The sequence below is a fragment of the Apostichopus japonicus genome, chromosome 8, assembly GCF_037975245.1.
Source record: "Apostichopus japonicus isolate 1M-3 chromosome 8, ASM3797524v1, whole genome shotgun sequence".
Classification (NCBI taxonomy): domain Eukaryota; kingdom Metazoa; phylum Echinodermata; class Holothuroidea; order Aspidochirotida; family Stichopodidae; genus Apostichopus; species Apostichopus japonicus.
This window is the reverse complement of record NC_092568.1, coordinates 25054308-25073940: the sequence shown is the minus strand read 5'-3', so window position 1 is coordinate 25073940 and position 19633 is coordinate 25054308. Positions and strand designations below refer to the sequence as shown.

The 19633-nt window shown below is 38.0% G+C and overlaps 3 protein-coding genes across 3 annotated transcripts; 1 reads left to right on the top strand and 2 right to left on the bottom strand.

The window, feature by feature from the left end:
• The first annotated feature begins 1530 nt into the window (after positions 1-1530).
• Positions 1531-4977, top strand: LOC139971557 (fatty acid-binding protein 2, liver-like). Its single transcript, XM_071978139.1, has 3 exons — positions 1531-1632; positions 2367-2505; positions 4348-4977. The coding sequence occupies exon 3, from the start codon at positions 4354-4356 to the stop codon at positions 4738-4740; it is 387 nt and encodes a 128-aa protein (XP_071834240.1). The 5' UTR covers positions 1531-1632; positions 2367-2505; positions 4348-4353; the 3' UTR covers positions 4741-4977.
• Positions 4978-11596: 6619 nt separating this feature from the next.
• On the bottom strand, positions 11597-14621 carry LOC139972132 (uncharacterized). Its single transcript, XM_071979093.1, has 2 exons — positions 14153-14621; positions 11597-12210 (listed from the first exon to the last, which is right to left on the bottom strand). The coding sequence occupies exon 2, from the start codon at positions 12192-12194 to the stop codon at positions 11814-11816; it is 381 nt and encodes a 126-aa protein (XP_071835194.1). The 5' UTR covers positions 12195-12210; positions 14153-14621; the 3' UTR covers positions 11597-11813.
• Positions 14622-16160: 1539 nt separating this feature from the next.
• LOC139971799 (fatty acid-binding protein 2, liver-like) lies at positions 16161-18462 on the bottom strand. The gene is made up of 2 exons (XM_071978540.1): positions 18323-18462; positions 16161-16704 (listed from the first exon to the last, which is right to left on the bottom strand). The coding sequence occupies exon 2, from the start codon at positions 16689-16691 to the stop codon at positions 16311-16313; it is 381 nt and encodes a 126-aa protein (XP_071834641.1). The 5' UTR covers positions 16692-16704; positions 18323-18462; the 3' UTR covers positions 16161-16310.
• Positions 18463-19633: the final 1171 nt, after the last annotated feature.

Below are 19633 nucleotides of genomic sequence, written 5' to 3'. Positions count from 1 at the left end.
GGAAATGTATTTTCTGCATTCTCTGTTAAGGCTTGTAGTTTACCAAATTATTATGGGGTACTTGACCCTTTGCTCCTACCTCAGTTCCTATACTCCTCTCAGCGTAATGTTCGAATAATATGAACTTGTTACCGAGCAAAAACAATTCCATGAGTGTAAAGGGCAATTTTATTTCAACATGTTTTCGATCCCATAATCTTCGAACTCAAGCATATGACGAAACTTGATGTACTTGTGATATCACCCCTACCTGGGAAATTAGGCGTAAGGGGAATTACCAAAGAGCCAGCTTCACTTGTTTAAAACCCCACAAATAATAACTCCTGCAGAGTTACGTATATATTCACGTGATGAGCAAACAAACATTATTATATGTAGATATGAAAGACGTTTTTGATATTAACCTTGCTAATTGATAGACTTCCATTTCAGACGCCATCCTATCTGAAATCTATGATAGCTGATAGAAAATGAAAGAAAGTATAAAACCAAATCTACAAATTACTGATAGCATGCTAATAATTGAAACAGTGCATATATAGTGTAATACATGACTCAGAATATCAAAGTTCATGTTCTAACAGATTGTATTATGTTGTAATCTCATGTCATCGATAACCTAGACACCTTTATAATAACTAGCTAGCTGTAATGATCGGATCTACTCCTTGGTGAGCGTGCAAGGTTTTATTAAGTAAATACATTTGAGCTGGTTGCTCATATATGCCTATGTGTGTAAAATAGACTATAATAATGATCAGACGAGCTATTACTAAACGTTAGGCTAACTGCGAAGATCATGAACTGATTGGGATTGGGTATATGGGAAATATCGTCTTTGGGGAGGTCGGTTGGGGCAATGGTGGAGCGTCCATAAAGCCCTTTTCAGCTTTTTACCACTTTTTACTTATTCACGATTATTGACTTTTTTATTGCGCTCTCAAATACCTATTGACATTTGTCACATTTTGTTGGTGTAATTTTCTGACAAAATGGCGATGACACCTATTTATTCGTCGTTTATCTGCAAATTAGCAAGGTCCGGAAAGGGTCATTTCCGGTGATCTAGGGAGTATCTTAACTTAGAATTATGTACGCTACACGCCAACCTGTGGTGGCGCTCTGCATAGATAGTGTCGAAAGCGCCCCAACAGACCATTCTCGCCCCCCCCCTGACTAATACCTCAGCTCCGTCACTGGGTAGGGAGAGAGGTTATGGAACTTTGCTATGGAGATTTTCCTTCCTATTGTGTTGTCTTTATATCGTCAGACTAGCGATTCACTGAGCCGCAGAGGCCCCTTTTTTTGCGTTGAAGCGGGGATGGAGCGGGTGGATGGATATTAGCAGAACAGTGTTATGGAGAGACAGTGGGAAAATTGTAAAAGTAAAGAGTTTAGAGTGGACAGATATTCTGATGACCAAATTCCACGGTTTTATCAACCAATAACCCTCAGAAATCGCATGTGGAGGAGGAATCAAGGTTTTCCTCATTCCTACCGCATCGTTTAATTTACGCACGCACCAACGACATGGCCTCCAACCGGATTCGAACCCGGGCCTCCCGCATTATATGCGGACACCCTAACCACTAGATTATGGACGCTGAGTGCACGTTTAACGTTTCGAAACCGGTAAGGAAGGTCGTTAATCCACTGTAGGCAACTGTCACCTGTATCGAACAATGCTAGTTCTGTTTTGGTGACACATTTTGCCCCGAATCTTTTGTCACAGACCTTAATTCTACTGGTGTGTGAATGCGTATAAACTGGCTTTGTATATAACTGTCAATAAATATATATATATATATATATATATATATATATATATATATATATATATATATATATATATATATATATATATATATATATATATATATATATATATATATATAAAAATATATATAAATATATTAATATATATATATAATATATATATATAAATACACACACATATATATATATATATATATATATATATATATTTATATATATATATATATATATATACGGTTATCAAATTGGGATGGAAATGTGAGTTGTGAAGAGGAATAAGGCAGGGGGGGGGGGTGGTTTAGGCATGGTTCCCTTTAGACTATGTCGATTTTCATCTAATGCATTTTGCAACTAAGTAGTCTAGCCCTTGTGAAGCCCTTCTTCAGAGCCTTTGCGTGCAGTGGGCAAATCACTTTGATAAGACCATATCTCTAACCACAGCTTACAAAGCTTTGGCTTACCTTATTCACAATATAACAATTAGTTTTAACGGTAAGTACAATTATATCTTATCAATAGCACGGCCAACTTTTGAACTTTTCATATCTGTACTGCTAATCGTTATTTGTCTTGTCCAATGAAAATCAAAGGATCACACCACGTGACAACAGCGTAGATTGTAACGCTATTAAAAGCAGTTATCAGCCCCTTAGCAAGCACTCCGAAGTCCTTGCAGCAGACGAACAATTTCACAACTCTCCAACTTTGTGTAAAAGAACCAAATTTAAGGTAAGAAACCTTATTTCATTTAAAACTAAAGAAATATTCGGAAAATAGTTACATGGGTTGAACGATAATGCAGATATATTTTTAAACCTTTATGCTCTAAGTGTTGACCCATAAGGGTTTAAATTTATTTAGATTCATTTGTCGAGTTCTTTTTGAAATTATGGAACAGTTTAAATTTATTTAGATTCATTTGTCGGAGTCCTTTTTGAAATTATAGAACAGTTGCTACGTTGCTGAGGTATCCGTGTACAATATGGCATTTTTTATTAAAGTTACATTTCAAGCTCTTATTAGATATGATTTGTACATTGCAAATAAACATCATTTTTCACTGTATAGTGCCTTGATATAATGTGGTATATAGCCTTCTTATATATACCCTGCTGCTACCAGATACAACAAAAAATATGTCACCAGCGTTTCATTTCTTCAACGTTCATATATTTTTGGATATTGAGCATATTATGCAGGTTTACGCGCTATAATGATATTAATGATTTATGAGTTCCTGTGTATGTTTTTGATCTTATGATTATGTATCCACGTGCATTGATATATTGTACTCGATCTTTTTTAGCGGCGATACGAACAGGTGATAACAAGTGTAAAGACTGTTGTAGTATAGTGGTCAAAGAAAAATAATTTTATCAATGTGTTAACGTGATTGACGAATTAAAATATGTCTGACTAGAAATTTACGAGAGCCCTATAGAAACATTTAATATTGATTAGATTGGTTCAAACTAAGTTCAGTCCCCCCTCCCCCACCCCTTTGGCAGACAGGACATTTAAAAATATCTAGTGTACAGTGCAATAAATGTTAAACATGTATATGCGGTACAACCTAAACAGTCGAAAATTCTTCAACATCAATTCAAAAGTTGCAAGAAAATTGCATTTAAGTATCCTCCATTTTACCAAAAGTTCTAAAAGAGGGGACATCTCTCTCCGTAGACGCATCCCCTAAACGACTTAACATATGAGCCCCTCTCCCTCCCCCATACACCACCCCTCGGTACAAAAATCGCCAGGTTGCGTCCCTGTTGAATACTCTTCAATGTCTGTGTTTGTGATTCATTAAGTTAACACAACTGATAGTTAGATAACTATGGTGTTGAATATATCGTCTGATCTTCGAAAACACCTCCTAACAATATATCATAAAGAACACAAGCAAAGTTATTATTGTGGTTGGTTGTCCAAAAGTGCCTTGGACCCTTTAGCAAATAAGAAACTGTTAAACTAAGTAAATCAAAAGCTTGCAGTCTCAACAATCAAATCTATTTGTAGTTAATTTAAGCTAATAAAGCAGATAACGGGACTATAACGATAACATGTAAAGATTAACGTATCGTGTGTACTTAACTTAAACAATTATCACCACTTAAGTTGATGCACCTATATACGATTAAAACAATTAAAGCAGAACAGGTACAAAGGGCTCCGCGACGCTGAAAAAGGTCGGTAAACGCTTCATACTGCAGTTACAGAGGAACTCTAACGAATTAATGGTTTAAAAATGCGGTCATTGTGAGATACAGAAATAGCGCTGCGAAAACAGACATACAGCTAAACAAAAAAACAAACAAAAAACGTTTGTCAGACGGCAGAATGTTTAAAGACAAACTGGTTGATGAACAGAGATATAGTGACAGACAAAATAAACAGACAGACAGACAGATGGACAGACAGACAGACAGACTACAGACAGACGGACAGACAGACAGACAAACATACATCAAACACCACTTTGACATTTTCTTGTCTCCTATCCATGTCTACAGTCTATACACAGTGAAATATTGAAATAGTATATAATATGTTTTACCTTTCCTTAAACAGTTCATCATGCCTGATTTGAACGGATCATTCAAGGTCGCTGGTTTCGATGGTTTGAAGGCCGTCCTAGACAAATTCGGAGTCCCAGAGGAGAAGCGCGATCCCGCTAAGCTCCAGGGCGCCACCGTCACTATCAAACAAGATGGCAACAACTTCGCCATCACTACCACCGGTGGTCTCGGTCAAGTTGGGACCAACACCTTCAGTGTACCAGGACCATACAGCACAGAACTCTTCGGTAGGGCCGTCAAGGGTAACTCAGCCTGGGAAGGTGACGCCCTAGTTATGAGGGGTGAGGGCGGAGCCGTCATGAAGCGGGAAATTGTTGGCAATCAACTCATATATACCGTCGAGTTTGGTGGCGTTAGTGGCAAGATTATGATGGACAGAGCATAAACTGACTATGATGGATCGTGCTAACAAAATTCTTTAATTGTTTCACAATGGATGAATTAAACTGATCTATTTCTTGGTGAAGCCAAGGAAGACCCACTATGCATAATGTTCACAACCTCAGTTGAACCAGAACACACATGTCAAGGTCTCACAACCTCCAACGATATGGTATCATGATTTTAGTTTTGATTGTGTGAAGTTTATAACGAAAAATTAAAAAGGACATTTTACAAAAAAATTAAAATCGTTTGAAGTTTGTGTCTATTTTTACCTCCCACCTTCCCCTCACACCACCATTACGTTCCATGCAATGTTCATCACTAAGTCTATAGTATACATACACGTACTTATACCTGTCGTAACTTCCTTCCAGCAAACACAAAGCTGTGAAAGTAGAAACTATTTCAGTTCCAATTCCTCTCTATATTGCTTTGGATGGTGGGATATATGAGTGGGCACAATTGCACTTCTGCTATATTGTGAATGTAAACCTAAAGAAATAAGCATTTCTTTGCTCAGTTGATTATCTTGTCATAGGACAATTGAAAATAATACAACCCCAACCCGGTCCCCAAAATAAGAACAACAACGACAAAATATTGTTGTTTTTCTCCTTGCAAGGGAGCAGCTTTGGGGCAGAAATTTTGGAAGTGCAAACACGCACTTGTATAAAATGCACATCACGAACAAATTTAGGGGGTTAGGGGAACATGTCCAACCCTCTTCTTTCCCAGTTTTGTGTTACCTCAACCGGCTTGGAGAAACTGGAGGTCGAGCATCATGATTGGGGGAGGGGGAATCCCCATGGCCCGTCACGGGGGACTAAGTCCATGGATTGAAGCAAATGCCGTCTACTGCAGTGTGCGTGGTGTAATATATAGGCACTGCATCCCTTTGCAATTTTGCTGCATTATAGGCCTACTCATTCATATGCATGGACTACTCTACGTTGAAATCCTAGCATTATCTAACACTAACTACGTCACGTCGATTTTTTTCTAGCCGTCTTTAAAAGAAAAAAAAATAGGTGCGAAATGTCTGGGAAGGAAAGAATGTCTATATCTAGAGATGGTTAATGTCATAAAGAAACAATCTAACCAAACGCTGTGCTGTTATTGATAGTAATGAAAATTACTTTGTCATATTGAACTTCTTACTCTGAACTGCAATCTCCTTACTACAAACCATCAAAGCAGAGGAATGAACCAAATCATCCTAGTCACGTGGTAACAGTTTGCTGTTTTGTCATGATCTTATCATATATAACTGAATTGTGCAAGTGACAAGCTTTAATCAGTGAAAGCATCTAGTAATGGCGGAGTGTATAGTCTAGTGGTTACGCCGGCGTCTCCCAGTCATGAGATCCCCGGTTCGATTCCCCGCCGACAGCAATGTGTGTCGTCTGGCAAGGGTTCAATAACAACTTCCCGACATGGACGTTAAATGGATGTGTGCCGAGAGATTGGCTTCGGTCAACTTGCGAGTCTATAAGCCTCCATGGCTTCTTTCGCGAGTTCCTGCTTGCGGGAAGATCACATATACATACATACATACATAATGAGAAAGAGTAAAATTTCAACCCACGCCGCCCGGTTGTAAGAGCGATGGGCCGGAGAGAGCATTGGCGGAGGAACAATGAGGAGGCAAGTTGCGTTATAGCTATGACCTCTATTTCAAAAGAGGAGGAGGAGAATGTCTTTCTGTCATGGTCCCTTCCCTCATTATTCTAAATATAAATACATTCTATATCGAATCGCTGCATCGTACCGCATGATCCTTTGAATTAGTCAGAAGAATTCAAGCAATTAAATTATTAACCGTCAATTACATTTACCTCATAAGAGGTACACAAACTATTGGATATTATACACTTGGAAGTGGTGGGACCCTTCGATTTTTACTGTCTCCCTCCCCTCCACGTGGAGGCACACGTACAGTGACGTATAGGAAGCTTCCAGAAAGTACTTTCTGGAAGCTTCCTATACGTCACTGTACGTGTGCCAAACTTGAAAAATCAATTACGTGTAGTTTAAAACCTCCCTGCATGGTAGTTCTAGAAACATCATACGTAGAGAGGAATATAGAGGTGATCTACACAACCATCCTATACAGCAGGGTTCCCAAACTTTACCCCCCCCCAACGAACCCCCTGTGGATGTCAGAGTTGTCCACGAACCCCCAACTTTTCGAGACTCGATCTGAGTCATTTTTTTTTATTAATACGCATAACAGTGCTTCGTAAAAGATCAAGTTCATAGTGTAATATTGTAATGAACAAATAACAAGGGATGAACAAATATTTATTGGAAACTTCAAGATCAGATAACGAATTGTATCACGCATCGATCACGGATGCTCCTGTTTTTTATTACATGCACGGTACGGTACTACTATGGCAACATATGCGTATGGAACGCGAAAAGAGTTTGTACATTACTAAATTATATGAATATCAGAAGCTAGTTTAACAAAAAGTACCCTAGTTTTGACTTTCAGAAACGTCTCACGAACCCCAATGGGATGGACTCACGCACCCCTGGGGATTCATGCACCCCAGTTAGGGAATCCCTGCTATACAGTATACTACGTTATGTGTAGGAACGAAACGACATGAATAGCGCCCTCGTATATGAATCATATACAATAATAGAATCGTGACTATGCATGTTGTTATTAAGTAAAATGCGCCCTCACCAGCTCTTATCTGTCCTTCGTTAATATTTCAATTATATTTATAGGTCAGCATATCAGTTAACACGTATGCTTATGGAAGTCACCAAACACGCACACTAATACCCACCGTCAGCAGGTACCTACACACATAATCCCCTAGTTGACAATCCCTCAAAACCTAGAGAAATCTCTAAGAAAGGGGTTTGGAAAACTGTTAACATGAATTGCTGGATAGCCTATAGTAGATGTAAAGCCGACAAAGAGCACGGTTAATTTTACCAACTGTTACGTAGTTCTGTATTGAAAGCTTAATAAGACTGTATAAAACTTCTGGAACCTAAATGTTTGACAGTTTCAGTTCCTGGCTGACTAAAACCTGACGTCGTGTGTTCTATAAACGAACAGTTTTTTTTCTCTTTGCAATGTTGAACTCACTTATTCACAGATCAACAGACAGGCGCGTAGCCAAGGGGGGGGGGGCGAAGGGGGAAGTCGCCCCCTCCTTGAGCATATTTTTAATATTTTTTTTAACGTTTTTAGGATATCGCTAGTATTTTCAAAAGAGAAAATGCTACGATGCAACTTACAAGGCCTGGGAAGTGCCATTTCCAGCGATCTGGGAGGCATTTTCAGCCAAAATTTTCTTGTACGCTTCGCGCCAATTATGGTGGTGCTACGCTTAGATAGTTTGCAATGCCGAATCTACAGTTTCGCCCCTCCCTTGTCAAGTTCCTGGCTACGTGCCTGTCAACAGAGGAATGAATTTTCCTATACGAAAGAAGTTTGCATTTTGGTGAAATTCTAAACACATAGAACCTGGACAGTTAGGCATAAATGTATGTGTCAGGTTTCAAAGATAAATCAACAAGAAGATTAGCATAGCTGACGTCACGTTCTGTACTGTTCAAGTCATATTTGAAGTGTCTATCCTTAACGATTAAAAAATTGTTTCTCTGTCAAATGCAACATTAGCGTTCTCATATTTTGGCAACATGTTTGGAAAATTATTTATCATTTTTTAAGGTAACTTCTTTGGGCCACCAGACAATCCTTTTAAGAAAATATAATGCCTTTTATAGAACAACATGTGTCAATATAACACCACATACCACCTACTGTAATCCATCCCAGGGCAAAATGGAAGGTATAAACAGTCAAACTGAGTACCGTTCATTCAACTTTTTCTTGAGTTAGGGACAAGATATCGATATCGTGTTTTCAATTAACAGTGTGGAATATTTTCTTTTCCGTATATATATATGCTAAGTGGTCACATTTTCTACCACGAGAATGTCCCTTTAAACGGGGTGTGACGACTCGCGCACAAAGAAATGTCTCATGCCGGTAATCTGACCTAGTTTCGAATGAGGTGTAACAGAAGTGTTAGACACCACCATCGATCCCAGAAAATACACACACAGCTTGCTACCGTCGGTAATTAGACACTAGTGTACAGTCAATACATACAGCTACGGTCAATACCCACAACATAGTGTACATAGCAGCGTGGACATCTCCGGTCTAGATCAAAGATAACAAGGTATCACGTTTCATTACTGTCTTCATTTTGTAGCGACAAGAAGAAAACTTCACTTGCAAGCAACGGAAAGTTAACTTATTCAGAGCGCGGCACGCGGTTTGGGGCGAGTCTTCAATGCCTTTAAAGTCTTACCAAGAATGAGCAGACAGAGCTTAATAACCACGTGCCTGTCGCGTCATTGTTCACTCACTTGAAATTTAGCTATACACTTTAATTAATCCCCAGATTTAAAGTGATCAAGAAGTAATTTTAGTATATATTTATTTTTGGTCAACGTGGTATTAATATATCTTTAATATCTACCTTAATTGATCAATACTTAATTGATTGTTTGTCTAATTGCAAATATAACTTTGTCAGTCACACGATAGAAGAGTGATACCAGTGGCAGTCGTCCGAAGAGGTGTCGATAAGCATTGTAACTGGGGAGATTTATCATCGAGTAAAACAATCAAATATACCAGCATTATTAACCAGAGTTATCTCAACAATTGCCACGAACTTCCAAAACCAACAAATTAATCACGCTATGAACACGACAGGGGTCAAAATTCAATGGATATTTCGAGTTATTTTCGCATTAACGTTGTCTTTTAATCTGGAATACAATGTATATTGGTGGTTAGAAGGATTTCAACACGTCATTATCTAATAATTGTATTATACTCTTTGTAGTTATTAGCTTTGATATATATCTCATGTGTTCGTATTTCCATTTTGTAAGTTACTCATTTCAAATGTTGTTGTGTGTTGATATACGAGCTTCCAAAATTCATGTGTATTTTAAACTGGCTTTTTGGTGAATGTTTCCATTTTTGTGCAATAAAACTCAACTTTTGAAGGATATGTCGATAAAGATATCAGCTCCATGAAAAAAAAACGTAATCTGCTAATAGAATCCATCACAATCGCTCCAGAAATGATAAAGTGAAGAGAAAACTTCAAAAGGTTGTGAATGACAAACAGATAAAGCAATAAAGATCTATTAAATTTGAAGGCTTCAAAAGTTTATTATAATAAATGGTTTAGAGCAATCGAATTAGTAGCTGTCAATGTATATTATCGTGTAAATATCGTGGTTATATATACAATCCATTCTTTGCTTGCAGTGCATTTGGTATAAGTCAAGCTCTTCTCCATCGGTAGTCTCCTATTTTGTTCTGCGTTACTCCTGTTTCCCTCTGGTGAAAATGTTCTGCCTATATCTGTGCCTATACTTTATATTTATTGCCTCAGCGTAATTTGCATAATCGGTTCACAAAACTATATATTGTCCCTGAGTGAAACTCGATCGGGAACACATCCCTTCAAACACATGTGCATCTGACTGGCACTAAACTATATATTGAGATCTTGCTCTTAATTGTATTCCTAAACCCACGTCTCCTTAAGTATAATAGTTATAGCTGGTATAACGATTATACATAGTCATGCGATGACAATACCATCGATCATCCCGAATTTAATATACAAATTAGATACAAATGTTGTTAAAATGTTCTGAGTATCGCCATTTTTTTCTCATAAGGATCGTGCAAGGGTATTTGCTTTAAATTAAGGCTCATCACTTGAACGCACGAAAACACACAATTTGTGTGTGCCCGCCCTGTATAGAAGACCTGAATTCGTTACGAATACTCAAATTTCAAAGCCTTTGAGATTTTTCAAATAAACGGCAAACATTCGAATATGCTTCTGAATATTACAGAGAACCCTCATAAATGATGAATGAATTTCAATTATCATATTTTTAAGCTGTAGAGTTACACATCCGATCAAATCCCTTAGCTTAGCACATCAAATATGCAGCGGCGGCTCTCGGTCTTTCACTGATTATAAAAGGCGGGTATGTGTGTGTGAGAGGGTTAGAGGGAGGGGGGAGGGGTGTGGGGGTATGATTTCTGTTGGAGTGGAGGTGGAGGTGCAAACTCCACAGTATACCTTGTAATAGTAATCTTTTTATCAATAAAAAGCTCTGACATTACCGTGAAATTAATATTCAGTTTGTTAAGATGAACTGGGCTTTAAACTTCAACGCCATGGTAGTATTTATAAAATTTCCTCTACAAATATTTCAAAAATTATGGCATTGCGCATAAGGTAAAGGGATGTATGTATTGAGATTCTGTATTTGTATCGACGCAGTGTTGCCAGCAGAGGCATATGTGTTCGAATGGAGAACATATTCAAACATGTTCATTATCCTCAATTATAATTTTTCAGCCATTCTTGTCAGCATTTTCCTCTTATACACGTACTTTCGTTCTTAATTTATAGTGGATATTTAAGGTTTGTCTTTATTTTCTCCTACAGCCTTGTCACCTATCCATGCAGTGTCAGCTATGCAGCCTTGTCAGCTATCCAGCTATCCACTTCTTGTGGCCTAAGAGGAGCGGGATGTGGTGGGGGGGATGGGAGTATTTAACCACAGGACTAACATTCATAAGATTCGGTTATGAGTGTCACGAACCTGAATTTAAAGTGTACCTAATTCTTGGCCGATATCCAGTTGTCAGTTACAGAAATGAAGATACAGACAAAGTACAAAGATTGCTCAAGTTTTTTTCCAATATATTAAGAGTATCAATTGTTTCAATTAAAAACAAGATAAAATTCACTCCGAATGACACCATTTCACATTAACATTAGGATTTATTCAAGTTTTGCGTTTACAATGTTTTTTTCCCTTTTCCTCTTCTTCTGGGATTATGTTATTATGAATAATCAGTTCATATAATTCACAAGAAGAACCGTTTTACATACCAAAAAAAAAAAATTGAAAATCCAAGAAAAGTTGATATGATCAGTAAGTTCTTTTCTATACATTTTTGAATGTGATTTTTACAGATTCTGCAGTCATCTACTTGGTGAAGAAAACTTTTCCGGTTTTGCCTCCAAATTGAATAGTGTAAACCATATTGCCTCCTTCGATTGACCTCCTCAGCACCACTCCAGCCTTCCCGGTGAAGACTACGGCGTCACCATCCCAGGCGGTGGTTCCACTGTAGGCTTTGCCGAAGAGCTCTCCCTCTGATGGTCCACCAACAGTCATGGAATGTGATCCAGTCTTGCCCAGTCCACCGATAGCGGTGAAGGTGAAGTTGTCGCCATCTTGTTTGATCTCGACTGAACCACCCTGGAGTTTGGAGGGGTCCCTCTTGTCGGCATCGACACCGAAGGCGTCCAGAACATCGTTGAGTCCTTCAAACTTGGATACAGTCCATTTGCCGTTGAATGCCATGTTTTGCAGATGATATCTGGGGAGATTAAATTTTAAAGGTAAGCTTTTTTTAGAGGTTCATTACGTAAGAAGTATCTAAATAACGGAGGCGGGGAGGGGTAGATTTTGTGTACCAAGGAAGGTCGGGGTGGGCTCTACGGGACTACAGTATAGCGTCTTTGTACCGTAGTAAACGTGAAATTACAGAGTGCTCGAGAATGGTTGAGTAGGTCATAAAAATGGGTTGAATAAAATTAGTGCAATAGGCTGCGTTGATAATGTTTCAATGTATAGAGATTATCACGAATACAAAAGTATTATTTGGCATGCATGATTCCCCGGTACACAACACATCATGATACATTGGTAGGGCAGCTGGCAGCAGTTATATGTAGCAACCGAATCTACTAATTATTGAGAGGACCAGGCAGTGGAGGGTGTGATGTGAAGTGGGGGTGGGGGGGGGGGGGGTTGGGAGATGATTCCCGGTAAAATCAAAGAATAGAACGCGGAGGGAGAAGAAAGAGAGGGTGGAAGTGTAAAGCGGGTGTATGAAGAACCAACAGGATCATGTTCGAGTAAGGAGTTGGTTTACGGAGGTGACAAACGTTCACACGGTGATGCCGTTGAGGAAAGGGCTTTTCCGAATCTCTTATTCGTTTGGCAGACTTGGACTGAGTTACGCCATATCATTTCTCACTCAATCTGACTGAAGAGTCACCTTTAAATGATTTAGCTTTGCCTTCAGCTTTTGGAAGTAATGACTTAATACATAGCTATAATTCGAAGGAAAAAAATACATTACACCAGCTTGAGGTTTCTTGAAAGACGTCTATCAGATTATCAGTTACTTCATTGAAACTTTTATATTTAACCCACGAAGAAAGTTTAAAAGTTGCTTCATTGGTTCGTCCGCGTCAATTTTTCTTCTACATCTTTATACACATTGGTAGTTTAATAACAAGAAGAGACACTATGAAGCTTCGTTTTTTGCAAAAGGATCTACTTTATCAGAGCTTTTTGAGGAGATTTCAAATGCCATCATCTGATACTGAAGTATTTTGTAGGCAATCCTTTGCAGCCCTGCTATTCAAAAGCACTCTTTTTAGATACCAAAACAATACTTTCGGAGGGTCGCCAAAGAAGAAAACAGAAATTACTGGTATGGTGCAAAAAAAGTGGAAACAATCTTAAACATCAATTACCTCCATATCGAAAGAGTCCAAGGATGAAACACGTAATATCGATATAACCTCAATAAAATAATGTTCAAACCTAACAGTTTAGTGGATATCAATATATGTCTCGCCCCCCCCACCCCCCTCCTCCCGAACACACACACACATATAAAAACGTTAAATAATCTAGGATGGCTTTTGCACTGTGTTTAATATCGGACAAATAAAGCATAATGTTTCCATCCTAGCATAATCTTTCCTGAAAGGTAAAAATACAATCGACGGCTATGTACTCTTTATGACAACATGGATAGCAGTGGGTGGGTGGGGGGGGGGGCTACCTATTAAAATTAATGAAAACAAGGAAGGCATTATGGGGGTGTAAGAAACGGAGAAAGGGGAGGGAGAAAGGGGAGGGAAGATTGAAGATGTTAAAAACTCGCCTCTCGAATCTTGGACTTTTAAGAAAAATCTCACTTGAGTTTTCACCTTCAATTTGAAAATGCAGAACTTTTTAAGATTTTCAGCTAATATTTTCAAAGACATATAATCTGCCACCAACGTCTCTTCAATTAATATGGTAAGTAAGTAGATGCTGGCAAAGAGGACACCAAGAAATAGTCTGAGGAGAAACAACTCAAGATAACAGTTTAACCTGTTATAGTGTATATGCAATATTTGATATCCTTATCTTATTGCTCCTTATATATAGGCAATACTTGGTAGATAATAGTTGCAATCACCCATTACAGAAGATAAATCGAGACAGAGCAAAATAAAAAGCAAAATGTCTATACTCACTGGCTTTGATGGTCTTTGATGTCCAAAAGGTTCGATGAGTTATGGAAGATGCTAATTGACCGAAGTGACGAAATTGTAACTTTCTTCAAGTTTTAAATGCTTCTAAATTTGAATAATGGGTGGAGTTAAATATTATACTATTCTGATTGGTCCATCTTCTCTTATGTGGCTCTTCTGATTGGTCTCTTTAGTAACTTCTTATAGTGGAAACGGGGAGATTGAACGTCACTATAACTAGTTATTTGTATAGTAGTGTTGACATAATCCAGGTCAGCCGGAATTGTAATAACCAGGTAAACAACTAACTGAAAACTGCAGTGTTTGTTGTCACGCACCCGTATTGGTCAGTTTAAAGGCACAGATGTGAAATCCATGCATATATTAGTTTCTACTGTATGTTTAGGGAAACGATTAAACCAGTGTAGGTCCATTTTCATTACAGTCCAACTGTATAATCGACAATGCAATTAACCTTACTGGGGTGCTCGAATGGGGTAATCATCTGATATGGACATAGGGACACCGACACAGGTTTGATATACAGGAGGGGAGGGTGGGGGTTGGAGGGGGTGTGTAGTAGTCAGACCAATGTTCAAGGAGTGCCGAACTTCTCATCTGTGACGGTACCACACTCACGTGAAAATATTGTTATGGGTGGGGGGGGGGGGGTAAAGACTTTATATTGTTGCTGCTATTGAGAAGGCTACATTGCAGGTAATCAAATAAACCGATAATCCTATAATGACATATCCTACCGGTTTATTAAAGGCATTTTACAAAAGGTAACATATATACATTCTATATAATCGGGAGTATCATGTATACCGTACAAAAGTATGACGTCATAGCACAACTAGACCAACCCGATTCTTAAGCAGGTATCGTCTGCAACTTGTATTGTATTTCAATAATTCGATTTGATGCTTTTTCACCTGTTATTTATGGTCTTGTTTGTTACAATCATCGTCACTGATATCTCTGCTCATCCAGGAACTGTAGATTCTACAACAAAATCCACCAGTGCTTGTTTAATTTTAGTTAAAGGCCATCTCTACGATTACCAAATTTACTTTAAGGATCCATCGTCGATTACACGGGAGCTTAGATCAATCCCCTGTTAACTTTTTACAATTCTTGTTGCCTATTGTTGATCAAATATTAAAATTACGTGTATCCACCCAGATCAAATGTATCACTTTAAAAACTGTTTCTTGACCTGTACCTATCACGTGCTGGCACTGACACCTGTTATCAACTGAAAAAGCTTGTGTTGCAACTAACGGTGTGTGCGTGTGTGGGGGAGGGTGGGGGGTGGTTAGGATTGGGGTTGGTGGGATATCATCAGTTTTCTAAAGTTTATAAAGCATACTTGTAACCATCAGTCCATTGTTGTGCAACCCCCCCCCCCCTTACACTGTAAGAAAATTAAATACTGTACAGCAATATGACAGAGTCACGTGATGTTAAAACTACATCAGAAACCAAGTTTTTGTAAAAGGCAAATTTTAGAGTTATTTAAAGTTATTTATGGCTATAGTTCCTTACTTACACAAATTTCGACGCAAGGATATAAGATGATAGGTCGCCACCATTAACCTAACTATTATTCACGTTATCCAAGATGTACGCGTGGTAGTATTATCTTTAATGAGTTTGGGGATTTAATGAAGGCCGATAACCGATTCTATTTCATATTAAAGAAAACGACGTACGCAGGAAAAATTCTCACAGGAATCATCTTTTTATATTAAATTATTTCAAATATCTACAACATAAGCTTTTTTTTTCATTGTGCAACAAATCAAATGGATTTGAAGAGAAACGTATAGCAAAGTAACAAACCCGATCCAAAGATTTTTGATGATTTATGCTGTCCTATAAACGCGGTCTGTTCTTAAATACCGCCATCTTCTTATTATATAGGTTGCTGGGCGGCCTTGTTTACATTGCGTATAAGTTGTAACATGTTAATTACTTGAGGAACCATCTCTTCATTCAAAACGAGCCTAGGTCAAAGTTCGTATGTTGTCATGGCAACCTTGATCCGTCGTAAGGTAAAACATCTTTGTTGCTCAAAGTAAAGACTGGTTTAGGAGAGGTTTGTAATTCGTCTATCACATTCAAGAAATCAACTGAATAATTTGATTGAGTCTCTGGTTTACTTGCTGAGGAAAACCTTGCCGGTTTTGCCTCCGAATTCGATGGTGTAAACCAGGTTGGCCCCTTCGATCGACCTCTTCAGCACCACTCCTGACTTGCCTTTGAAGACCAGAACGTCACCCTCCCAGGCGGTGGTTCCACTGTAGGCCTTGCCGAAGAGCTCTCCCTCTGATGGTCCACCAACAGTCATGGTGTGTGTTCCAGACTTGCCCAATCCACCGGTAGCTGTGAAGGTGAAGTTGTCGCCATCTTGTTTGATTTCGACTGAACCACCCTGGAGTTTGGTAGGGTCCCTCTTGTCGGCAGCGACGCCATATGCGTCCATGACATCGTTAAGTCCCTCGAACCTGGATACAGTCCATTTGCCGTTGAATGCCATTGTTATTACAAAGCTGTGTAGAATGAATAACATGATGATGACAGTACTAATCTAATAACTATGGTTTTAATTCGATATATACATGAGTGTTTGGCATTTATTGGGCTCTACCTTTCTCTCATTGAAAACACAAAGACACATTTATGTATGTGCAATTGAGAAAACTGTTATAAAACAGAGACATGCAGTCTATTAGCAATCTGACTTAAACAAAAAATTGGAAATAACACATAAGATAAAATAAATATATTAATCGAGTAATTGCAATAATATAGCTCGTTATCGAACCAGGACCATCTACGCAGTTCTATAAATTTGAATGTTGACTGACTTAATCTCAAGCTCACTGCCAGCGTTACGTCCGCAGGTATCTTTCACGTAAAAAATAATAATTCAAAATCAGTATTCATGAAATTCAAGGGATTCAAAGCTTTCAAAATATGTATTGCCTCTTTGAGATATTATATGTCTATAAATAAATCATATAACCTCAGGAAATACGTAACATTTTCTTTCATTGGCATGTTAACAGGCTGCGGTCTGTATGACCGGGATGGGGGGGGGGGGGGGAGGAGGCCACTATCAAAGCCCATGTACTCCAACTATATGACAGAAAACGAACAATCATTGTTGTAAACACTACAAAAAGTACACTTTGTTTAATTATACCATGGCGTAACCCCGGGATGTTTATGCGGGGTAGGGGGAGGAGAGATGGGTCGCATCCTATCTGGTAGATTACATAGAAGGATGAGTTTGTATTAGATGTAAGATATGAATAAAATATTAGCACATATTTCATTGTAATGTTCCTACTTTTCAACTTTCAGAAATTACCCTTTATATTTGGAGGATCATTAAACAAAGTGTGCTAAAGGCAGTTTCCAATACAAATAGCAACTCAAATATCAGAAATGACTTTTGTGTTATCAAGTTGAATCTTCCAAATACTACATTTCAATTTTTTGATCATGATATTGTCGTTTACTAGATACCATGTTGCTAAAATTATTGGTATTTTCTTGTTCTTATAGAGATCATTTTTCGTAGCATAGGGAAGCAATGCTGTGGTTTGGTAGTATGTACAACTTGCTAATGATGTCCTAGGCTAATTTAAAGCAAAGTATGTGATTATTGCTTTATTGCCGACGCCTCTGTTCACCCATTCCCCAAATAATATATTGATATATAAGAAAAACTAGTTTGTATAGTTTGCGATATGTTTAAAGTTAGAAACAGTTAGGCATAATTCCTGATTTAAATAAACACACTTTTTAGGCATTGTGGGGGTAAAACAGACCCTCCTCCCCTTGAACTATAGTGACACTTTTACAGCAGATCAATTTGGAGATGCAGTAACTTAAACTTGTACACAAATGTAAGTGATGGTAATTTAAATGTCATTACGCAAATAAGCTGACGTACCAGCTAACTGCATCATTGTGGACGAGGACAAAAAACAATCAAATCGGTCGTTCGAAACAAGTTACCCAAGTCGTCAAAGAAGAGTTAGTTAAGAGGCAGCGCACTAAAGTTGTGTATAGGCTAAGTGTAGAGATACGCAACAAATTTATTACAACATGAAACAGAAAGGCATGTATAAGAAGAAAAAACACCGAAAATCGACATACCTCAAACTGAATGGTAGCGAGATGAGGTGAACCTGAAGAATAGGATGTGACCTTGCTGGAAGTTGTGGTGATGACCGAAGTGACTCCTCTCCGAGGTTAATCCAGTTTTTAAGTGTCTTTCTCGCAATTCAATTTGGGAGGGGCACTTATTTCGGAGTCTAAATTGATTGGTTGATACCTCCAAATGTCAAGTTTTAATTGGTCAAAAGTCAAATCGATCCTAAAAGACGGATTAGTCTGATTAATTAGCTAAGTCACCCCTATGGAAACGTATCCAAATATTTACCGATCTGCGTCCTTCAGTTTGTCACCCTAGTGTATAATTAATCCCTCGTTATGATATGAATAATGATATAGTTAAATGTTATCTGTATATGATATGACGAAAGAGTCAATGACTGTGTGTTCGCTTGATTTGACGAAGTTCAGACAACTATATTATCAGTAATTCTTTTTTTCTGTTTCTTGTTTGTTACACAGAAAATCATAAATCAAAGAACATATCTTACGCATGTAGGAACCAGTATCATCTGATTTACCTACCGGGCTCAATTTCGAAAATAAACAAAGCTTATCATTATTTTAACATGTGTATAGGATAATGTATATATTATTTATAAATGAGAAAAGTTAAACAACAGAGGATGAAAAAAACTGGTACGAAAAAAATACACCTTTGAGAGACATAGGCGTTACACAGAAACACACAGTCAAACATAATTTTTGCACAGGGGAGCGATAGCTCCCACTAGTCGCCATGATGAAAATGACTAATACCAATAAAACTGAAATGGTTACGGTCAAGAATTCTTCAGGATAGCCAAGAAATGACCCTTTTCGTTTACTTGATGTTTTAAGGTTTGTTTGTCTGTCATTACGTAGGTCATTTTGTCTACTTTGAGATGGTCGAGAGCTGCCCCAATAAAGGTGACATCATTTAGTAGTTCTTTGGTTTTTTCTGTTCTTATTGTCATACATAAGTGTTAAATGGTTCCCATTGTCAAAAATCGTAACTACTGTGATCTAATAACTGCATACGCAGGGGCTATATTCCATAACAATAAAATCTGGAATTCCAGGAAGATAATATTTGTTATAAGTTATAAGCCACCGACTTCGATGAAAAAAAGGTGGAAATCAGTATTTTCATTACTTATCAAATAATTATACAATATCAAGGACAGCGTTTGTGTTTATATCATTTTATCTCAATCTGTACCATGAAATCAAACTAATTCTACACTGGTTTAGAAATATCTGAGGAGATAAATCTATATGTGATCCTTGGGTAACGTGTATATATGTGTATGT

Excerpts from the sequence above, each read along its gene's own strand:
- LOC139971557 (XM_071978139.1), top strand. The coding sequence starts at position 4,354 with ATGCCTGATTTGAACGGATCATTCAAGGTCGCTGGTTTCGATGGTTTG.
- LOC139972132 (XM_071979093.1), bottom strand. The coding sequence starts at position 12,194 with ATGGCATTCAACGGCAAATGGACTGTATCCAAGTTTGAAGGACTCAAC.
- LOC139971799 (XM_071978540.1), bottom strand. The coding sequence starts at position 16,691 with ATGGCATTCAACGGCAAATGGACTGTATCCAGGTTCGAGGGACTTAAC.